A 10,352-nucleotide genomic window follows, 5' to 3' on the forward strand; every position below is an offset into this window, starting at 1 on the left:
TGTGTGTGTTTGTCTCTGTGTGTGTGTGTGTGTGTGTGCCTCTCTCTGTGTGTGTGTGTGTGTGTGTGTGTGTGTCTCTCTCTCTGTGTGTGCGTGTGTGTGTGTGTCTCTCTTTGTGTGTGTGTGTGCGTGTGTGTGTGTGTGTGTGTGTGTGTGTGTGTGTGTGTGTCTGTGTGTGTGTGTGTGTGTGTGTGTGTCTCTGTGTGTGTGTGTGTGTGTGTGTGTGTGTGTGTGTGCGTGTCTCTCTCTGTGTGTGCATGTGTGTGTGTGTCTCTCTCTGTGTGTGCGTGTGTGTGTGTCTCTCTGTGTGTGTGTGTGTGTGTGTGTGTGTGTCTCTCTCTCTGTGTGTGCGTGTGTGTGTGTGTCTCTTTGTGTGTGTGTGTGTGTGTGTGTGTGTGTGTGTGTGTGTGTGTGTGTGTGTGTGTGTGTGTGTGTGTGTGTGTGTGTCTGTGTGTGTGTGTGTGTGTGCGTGTCTCTCTCTGTGTGTGCATGTGTGTGTGTGTCTCTCTCTCTGTGTGTGTGTGTGTGTGTGTCTCTCTGTGTGTGTGTGTGTGTGTGTGTGTGTGTGTGTGTGTGTGTGTGTGTGTGTGTGTGTGTGTGTGTGTGTGTGTGTGTGTGTGTGTGTGTGTGTGTGTGTGTGTGTGTGTGTGTGTGTGTGTGTGTGTGTGTGTGTGACTTTGTCCTCCAGAATAAATAATCCACTTTGATCAGCTGTTGTTCTCCATGAAGGCGGTTCAGAGTGAAATGTGTCTGTAAACTCTGGACCTGCAACACTAAAACCAGCCGGGTCAAAGTTCTGTAACAAACACATGCTGTCACATATCCTTGTTTTGGTGGGAATTCTTGGAGCTGTCTTCGTGGATATGGGGCGTACGCATGTTTACCACATAAACTACATTACTGCCTTCAGCAGTACTCTGGAAGTCTGGACCAGGAACCAGTAACGAAGGTTCTACCAGAATAAAGTGAGCAGAGCACAAACAGCAGAACTGTGTTGAAACGACAGTTCTGATTTCCTGTCCCTTCAGTTATTGTGTCATCCTACAGGTTCTGTCTCCACGGTAGGAATGCTGTAAACTTGGCCCACCACACATTCAGTACTCTGCTGCTCAGCAGGTGGCCTGATCTGGATCAGGAACCGCAGGTCCGAACCTCAGAGCATCCGGCAAAAAAAAAAGGACCAACGGTAGACCGGCGCGCTGCCTGATCTAAAAGTTCCTCCTGATGATTTCAATATGTGGACCTGATGAAACGCATGAAGCGTTTGGATTCCCTGAAAAGAAGCATTCAGCATGTCCACACATCTGTACAGCTGTCAGTATGGAGAACAACAGATGTGCATCCTGGTGAACAGAACCGCTGATCTCTCAAACCTGCAGGTTCTGAAACTGCTGCTCACCAAATTCAACCTTTGTTTTTGCAAATAAAAATGAGTAAATAAAATCAATAGTTGATATTTGTTTATGAACCCAGTTCTGTGTTTCTAACCTTCTCTTAAATGGTTCCAGTATAGCGCCTCGTGTCCCGTAGTTTAACTTCAGAAATGAATTATATTTGAATATTTATAGATTCTGATATTTTGTTTTGAACATTTGCATATTTTGTGGGGGGTCCTACCTGCGGGCCACGTAGTAGAACACCGGGTTCCCCGTCTTGGAGGTTCCTGCTTGGTAGAAGATGTTGAGGGTTTTCAAGGCTTTGAACTCCTCCTTCTCGTGGACTTGGTGTCTGCAGAACAAACCAGAGATCACATCCGTCACCTTCACCTGTCTGACATGATCTGGTGCTGTGGCATCAAAACACCTGAGGACCCTTTTATGTTTTATGTCATATTATTATACTATTTCAGTATGTTTATTAATGTGTTTGGAAAAATCAACCAATCCTACCAATTCAGATAAAGTACATGAATTGAATGGTACTAAATCACTGTATTAAATGGCACGTTCCCTTAAAGATGCTGTGAAGCGAATTCCATGATTTTCTCCTCATTACATTATATGTGTGAAATGAGTCGTGGAAGATTCTGCAAAGATAGAAAACTTTGTTGCACTGAAATATGGATTTAAACTGTTGAACAGTTTCTCCTCCATCTTTACCTCAGGTTTTTATAGGCGGAGCTAAAACCTAACCGATCTACGTCACAACAACCTATCTACGTCACAATAACCTATCTACGTCACAACAACCCATCTACGTCACAACAACCTATCTACCTCACAACTATCTATCTACGTCACAACAACCTATCTACCTCACAACTATCTATCTACGTCACAATAACCTATCTACGTCACAACAACCTATCTACGTCACAACAACCCATCTACGTCACAACAACCTATCTACCTCACAACTATCTATCTACGTCACAACTATCTATCTACGTCACAACAACCTATCTACCTCACAACTATCTATCTACGTCACAACAACCTATCTACCTCACAACAACCTATCTACGTCACAACTATCTATCTACGTCACAACAACCTATCTACGTCACAACAACCTATCTACCTCACAATAACCTATCTACGTCAGAACAACCTATCTACGTCACAACAACCTATCTACATCACAACAACCTATCTTCCTCACAACTATCTATCTACAGCACAACAGCCTATCTACGTCACAACAACCTATCTACGTCACAACAACCTATCTTCCTCACAACTATCTATCTACAGCACAACAGCCTATCTACGTCACAACAACCTATCTACCTCACAACAACCTATCTACGTCACAACAACCTATCTACCTCACAACAACCTATCTACCTCACAACAACCTATCTACCTCACAACAACCTATCTACGTCACAACAACCTATCTACCTCACAACAACCTATCTACCTCACAACAACCTAACCACGTCACAATAACCTATCTACGTCACAACAACCTATCTACGTCACAACAACCTATCTACGTCACAACAACCTATCTTCCTCACAACTATCTATCTACAGCACAACAGCCTATCTACGTCACAACAACCTATCTACCTCACAACAACCTATCTACGTCACAACAACCTATCTACGTCACAATAACCTATCTACGTCACAACAACCTATCTACCTCACAACTATCTATCTACGTCACAACAACCTATCTACGTCACAACAACCTATCTACCTCACAACTATCTATCTACGTCACAACAACCTATCTACGTCACAACAACCTATCTACCTCACAACAACCCATCTACGTCACAACAACCCATCTACGTCACAACAACCCATCTACGTCACAATAACCTATCTACGTCACAACAACCTATCTACGTCACAACAACCCATCTACGTCACAACAACCTATCTACGTCACAATAACTTATCTACGTCACAACAACCTATCTACCTCACAATAACCTATCTACGTCACAACAACCCATCTGCCTCACAACAACCTATCTGCCTCACAACTATCTATCTACGTCACAACAACCTATCTACCTCACAACTATCTATCTACGTCACAATAACCTATCTACATCACAACAACCCATCTACGTCACAACAACCTATCTACCTCACAACTATCTATCTACGTCACAACAACCTATCTACCTCACAACTATCTATCTACGTCACAACAACCTATCTACCTCACAACAACCTATCTACCTCACAACTATCTATCTACGTCACAACAACCTATCTACGTCACAACAACCTATCTACCTCACAACAACCTATCTACGTCACAACAACCTATCTACGTCACAACAACCTATCTACGTCACAACAACCTATCTTCCTCACAACTATCTATCTACGTCACAACAACCTATCTACGTCACAACAACCTATCTACCTCACAACAACCTATCTACGTCACAATAACCTATCTACGTCACAACAACCTATCTACGTCACAACAACCTATCTACGTCACAACAACCTATCTTCCTCACAACTATCTATCTACAGCACAACAGCCTATCTACGTCACAACAACCTATCTACGTCACAACAACCTATCTACCTCACAACTATCTATCTACGTCACAACAACCTATCTACCTCACAACAACCTATCTACGTCACAACAACCTATCTACCTCACAACTATCTATCTACGTCACAACAACCTATCTACGTCACAACAACCTATCTACGTCACAATAACCCATCTACGTCACAACAACCTATCTACGTCACAATAACCTATCTACGTCACAACAACCTATCTACGTCACAACAACCTATCTACCTCACAACAACCTATCTACGTCACAACAACCTATCTACGTCACAACAACCCATCTACGTCACAACAACCCATCTACGTCACAATAACCTATCTACGTCACAACAACCTATCTACCTCACAACAACCTATCTACGTCACAACAACCTATCTACCTCACAACAACCTATCTACCTCACAACAACCTATCTACGTCACAACAACCTATCTACCTCACAACAACCTATCTACGTCACAACAATCTATCTACGTCACAACAACCTATCTACGTCACAACAACCTATCTACGTCACAACAACCTATCTACGTCACAACAACCTATCTACCTCACAACAACCTATCTACGTCACAACAGCAGCAGCTGGTGCATTGTGGGACAGGTGGATCTGTTGTATGGTTCCTACATGAGCCTCCTGCTGGCGGTGCGCTTCAGTGACTGGTGACCTTACCTGGTCATGAACTCCTCGAACTTGGAGCTGGTGAGGTTGAGACTGGACCAGTGGGTGTCCGCCACAGGTTTGTGCTCTGGGGGTCCCAGGTAGGCCAGCAGGGTCGCCATCTTGTCAAAAGGTCGCCTGCCTACAGCCTTGTGGTCCCTGGAAGAAGATCCTAATTAATAACTTAATAGCAAAATGATTTCACAGTGGTGTTGAGCAGTGGAGGACGTGATCAGTGACCTGTTACTGGACAGGTACTGGCCGATCCGCTCCTGGTTGTTCCACAGCAGGCGGTGCAGCGCCAGGACGTTACCGTCGCTGATGAAGGACAGACTGTGGTTGACCGAGTCGCTGGGCGGAGAGTCCGACGCGATGTCCAGGAAGAACCTGTGGGGGGGAGGAGAGATAACGGATGAAGCTCTACAGCTGGTACCTCTGCTGAGTGTGCAGAATCTATAAACCCTGCAGTGGTGGACAGGAACACAACGAACATGCTTTCCTCTTTTAAAGGAGGTTTGCTCAGACAGTGAACTTTCTTTAGTTTTTCTGTCATGACGTCTGAATAAAGCGTCTCACCTTCTGGCTGCATCGAAGTTGCTCTTCACAAAGTCATTAAAAGGCCTCATGTGCTCCTCTTTTGTAAACAGGACGTGGTTTGCGATGCTCTGCAGAATCTGGAGGAAAAGACAGAAGAATCAGGTTAAAGCGGTCCGAACTGCTCTGAGGAGCTGCTGTCACACATGAAACTCCACATACTGGGAACACAGACCGGGTCACGGAGGTTTGATGAACAGCAACTCATTTAAGGGCTTGACTGCAAAATATCCGTCTGTGAACACACAGCTGTGAATAACTCATCATTAAAGTGTATTTATGGCAGTTTCACTTGAAGTGGAGAAAGGAACAGTTCAGCGAGGGAAAATGAACCGAGTCAACAGGTGAAACAGAGATGCTGCTCTCGTCCTCCCGCGGTGACACCGGACCGTCTCTCATCTGGTTGGCTGTATGGCAAACTGCTGTAAACATCATGTAAAGGTGTGATTTTAGATTCCTCCTTTAAATTAGAGCTCCAGATTTAATCCGTTGTTCCATTGTTCAGCTGAGGTCAACCCTTCTCTCTCCTCAGAAGACATGCAGAACGTCATTCATGCATTTATCTCCTCTCGGTTGGACTATTGCAACTCTCTGTATGTTGGAATCTTTTATCTCGACTCCAGTTGGTGCAGAATGCTGCAGCGAGTCTTCTAATTGGAACACGTAAGCGGAACTGACGTAAGCGTGAGCACGTTAAACCAACCTTAAAATCTCTTCATTGGCTGCCTGAAGGATTGATTTTAAAATCTTAGTGTTTGTTTACAGGTGTTTAAATGGAGCCTATCTGTCCGACCTGTTGCAGCCCACCTCGCTCACTCAGGTCTCTCCACCAACCATCAGTGATGTCATCAACCATCAGTGATGTCATCGTTGGTTTGTGAACGTTATGAATCCTCCAGTTCAGATTCTGTCCGTCACCATCTTGATAGTTCGGAGCGGTTTGGAGCAGGAAGTGACCATATTTGGACGAGCTGGGGGGAGGAGCCAGAGGTGGATCTGACCGATCTGATCGGAAACCTGACGATACTACGTCCCGCCCACCGATAGCTGTAACCTGACTGCACCACAGGCCTGTCAATCAAACAGACACGCCCCCCAAAAACAGGTCTTCTTGAATCTTCTTTTCTAATGAATGAGGGATTATTTTCAGATGGACCTCCAGAAAACTAATAAGAAGGAGTGACTTTAGCTAACAACACCGAGATAACTGGTGGACACATTTTATTCACTTTGGATTTGATGAGAGAAGTTGAATGGGAGTCTATGGAGCCGGAGGCTTTTTGGAGCCGACCTCTAGTGGCACTCGCTGGTATTGCAGCTGAAGACACTTCTGGATCGGAACCATTTTACAGACCTGAAGCTACGAACTCTTTTATATCCAGTCTGTGATCATAAGAGTGAAAAAAGCAGCAACATGTGGATTGAACTCCCCACTCCCGCACCACCACACACACACACACACCACACCACACTACACCACCACCAGGGGAAGCCTTACCTTGGACATGAGTTTGAGGCCACGCTCTATCCTGGGCAGGGGCTTCTTCTCCAGGATACCGGCCTCATAAGGAGACACGATAGCTGGGTTGACGAAGCGCAGGAACATGGCACTGCCCACCGCGCCGATGCTGTTCTGCGGGAAACGCTGACTCACCACCTGTGTGAAGGAGGATGGAGGGAGCAGAGGAGGAGGACAGAGGGGAGAACAATGGGGAGGTGGAGAACAGATGAGAGAGGATCCAGTTTGAGCAAAGGGAAGGAGAAAATATTGAAAATGTATTTCAGTACATTAAAGAGTAAAGAAAGAAATGATGAGAAAAACAAAATATACACGTGTCAATCATGTGAGCTGAGCCAGAAAAAGATGGCGGCTTCAGGAGGTGGAGGAAGGCGTGGAGAGGCAGTTCATTCTGGGCTGTAACGTGAGAATGGTTACAGCGACAGAAAGAGCTCAGAGAGGGAAAGCAAGATGAGGAACCCGACGGTCGCCCTCTGCTGGTGAAGGATGGAAACACAGAGCAGATGGTGGATGGCAGGCAGAGAGCCGTGAGTGATGGAACCAAGCAGCGGATGGACAGGTGACCGTCCAACACCACGACAACGCACAGACCACACGATGGAGGGATCACCGTGATGAGGAGGGGTCAGTGTGTCCCTCACTCATCACCTGTCAATCAAACGCTCATCACTTTGTATTGTAAACCTGCAGCCAGACCTCAAACTGACCATGTTCACCTGTTTCAGAGGATTTGCAGAGATCCATCACAGTTCAGAGCCTGAAATCCTGCAGCAGTTTAAACCTAGTTATTTTTGTAAAGCAGAAGGGGATCCGCTTCAATGCAACTTCTCTACATCAGCAGATTGATAGTTTGAACTCGTACATACTTAAAGTCCCAGGGATGACTCCACATTCAGGTTTAATTCATTAGTTTGTACGTCCTGCTGAGCTCCTCTCTCTGATATCAAACACCAAGAAAATAATCCACCTGTCGCTCATAAACAAACCTATGTTGTGTCCACTCTTTTTCACTTTCTTCTTACCGCGGTCACATGACCACCTTACTGCACATAGGATGTGATTATATGGGCTGAAGCTGACCTTAAGCAACAAAACGAACTCATTTTAAAACTTCCTCCGCCCAATATGGACAACGCTACAATAGCAAGATAGCATTTTATATTTAGGACTAAATCCTACTTTTAACATATGAAGTGATTTGGCTGCTGATGCTCTCTGACACTCAGATGATGCTGAGCTGAGTTCAACAAACACAACTGCACAAAGGCAAGAAAAGCCTCACTTTAAGTCTCTTTTACAGGCTGAAGTTTAAGTAATTGGCTTCGCCCACCACAGACGACTTGGCCATCATCAGTAGGGTTTACAGTGGTGTGAAAAAGTGTTTGCCCACCCTTCCTGATTTCTTATTTTTTTGCATGTTTGTCACACTTAAATGTTTCAGATCATCAAACAAATTTAAATATTAGTCAAAGATAACAAGTAAACACAAAATGTAGCTTTTAAATGAAGGTTTTAATTATTAAGGGAGAAAAACAATCCAAACCCACATGGCCCTGTGTGAAAGAGTGTTTCCCCCTAAACCTAATAACTGGTTGGACCACCCTCAGCAGCAACAACTGCAATCAAGCATTTGTGATAACTTGCGATGAGTCTTTTCCAGCTGTGGAGGAATGTTGGCCCACTCATCTTTACAGAGTTGTTGTTGTAATTCAGCCACATTGGAGGGTTTTCCAGCACCAACCTCCTTTTTAAGGTCATGCCACAGCATCTCAATAGATTCAGGTCAGGACTTTGACGAGGCCACTCCAAAGTCTTCATTTTGTTTCTCTTCATCCATTCAGAGGTGGACTTGCTGGTGTGTTTTGGATCATTGTCCTGCTGCAGAACCCAAGTTGGCTTCAGCTTGAGGTCACGAACAGACGGCCGGACGTTCTCCTTCAGGATGTTTTGGTAGACGGTAGAATTCATGGTTCCATTTATCACAGCAAGTCTTCCAGGTCCTGAAGCAGTAAAACAGCCCCAGACCATCACACTACCACCACCATATTTTACTGTTGGTATGAGGTTCTTCTTCTGAAATGCGGTGTTACTTTTACACCAGATGTAACGGGACACACACCTTCCAAAAAGTTCAACTTTGGTCTCATCAGTCCACAGAGTATTTTCCCAAAAGTCTCGGGGATCATCAAGATGTTTTCTGGCAAAAACAAGATGAGCCTTAATGTTGTTTTTGCTCAGCGGTGGTTTTGGTCTTGGAACTCTGCCATGCAGCCATTTCTGCCGAGTCTCTTTCTTCTGGTGGAGTCATGAACACTGACCTGAACTGAGGCAAGTGAGGCCTGCAGTTCTTTGGATGTTGTCGTGGGGTCTTTTGTGACCTCTCGGATGAGTCGTCTCTGCTCTCTCGGGGTAATTCTGGTCGGCCGGCCGCTCCTGGGAAGGTTCACCACTGTTCCGTGTTTTCTCCATTTGTGGATAATGGTTCTCACTGTGGTTCTCTGGAGTCCCAAAGCTTTAGAAATGGCTTTAGAACCTTTTCCAGACTGATAGATCTCAATTACTTTCTTTCTCATTTGTTCCTGAATTTCTTTGGATCTCAGCATGATGTCTATCTTCTGAGGATCTTCTGGTCTACTTCACTTTGTCAGGCAGGTCCTATTGAAGTGATTTCTTGATTGAGAACAGGTGTGGCAGTAATCAGGCCTGGGTGTGGCTCGAGAAATTGAACTCAGGTGTGATGAACCACAGTTAAGTTATGTTTTAACAGGAGGGGGAAACACTTTTTCACACAGGGCCATGTGGGTTTGGATTGTTTTTCTCCCTTAATAATAAAAACCTTCATTTAAAAACTGCATTTTGTGTTTACTTGTGTTATCTTTGACTAATAGTTAAATTTGTTTGATGATCTGAAACATTTAAGTGTGACAGACATGCAAAAAAATTGGAAATCAGGAATGAGGCAAACACTTTTTCACACCACTGTACGTCAGGATGTGAAACTGGAGGGCTTTTAATTTGAAAAGTTGGTGTAACTTTGATCTCTCTCACTCAGTGACAGACACTCTTTATAGCTCCGCCCCCTCTGCTGCCCTCCATTTAAAATATTGCATTTATGTTATTTATCTAATTTCTGAGCACCGTTTGTTTCCAACTCAGTTTGAGACTCTGTGCTGTTTGTGTCCTCTGATCTCTGTGTCTCACTGTGGGCAGAGCTCCACCTCTGCTGTTTGTGTCCTCTGATTTCTGTGTCTCACTGTGGGCGGAGCTCCACCTCTGCTGCACAGGGTGCAGAGCAGACACAGGTGGAGGGAGGAGGTGAGATTATCCACTCGTGAATCCATCGTGTTTATAAGAAATATCACTATAATCAAGTTAAATTATTTATAATCTTCTACCAACAAACCTGTCTAGGCCATTTTAGAGTGTCTTTGTAGAAGATACCATGATTTATCCGTTTTCACACTTGCTTTGATTTGACTTATTAAAGTCATGCAGGTTCACATGAGACAATCTTTTAAATTCATCCCTTTCCAGGAGGAATGATGGATTGTTTCAGTGAGCTGTTTTAGGCGACC

At 44.6% G+C, this 10,352-nt stretch overlaps 1 protein-coding gene across 3 annotated transcripts in view; it reads right to left on the reverse strand.

Annotated features, from left to right (window-relative positions):
- The window catches only part of nf1a (neurofibromin 1a), an 84,678-nt gene that overhangs the window by 35,901 nt on the left and 38,425 nt on the right, over positions 1-10,352 (reverse strand). For all 3 annotated transcript variants that reach the window (XM_069722508.1, XM_069722509.1, XM_069722507.1), the window contains 5 exons: positions 6,757-6,915; positions 5,241-5,338; positions 4,905-5,051; positions 4,677-4,823; positions 1,618-1,728 (listed from right to left, as the gene is read on the reverse strand). In XM_069722508.1, coding sequence (XP_069578609.1) covers positions 1,618-1,728; positions 4,677-4,823; positions 4,905-5,051; positions 5,241-5,338; positions 6,757-6,915 — 662 coding nt within the window. The remainder of the gene's footprint in view (positions 1-1,617; positions 1,729-4,676; positions 4,824-4,904; positions 5,052-5,240; positions 5,339-6,756; positions 6,916-10,352) is intronic.

The sequence above is a fragment of the Brachyistius frenatus genome, unplaced genomic scaffold (genome assembly GCF_029030835.1).
Source record: "Brachyistius frenatus isolate BFR_SWC_R1_liver_20210118 unplaced genomic scaffold, ASM2903083v1 Contig_294, whole genome shotgun sequence".
Taxonomy (NCBI): Eukaryota; Metazoa; Chordata; class Actinopteri; family Embiotocidae; genus Brachyistius; species Brachyistius frenatus.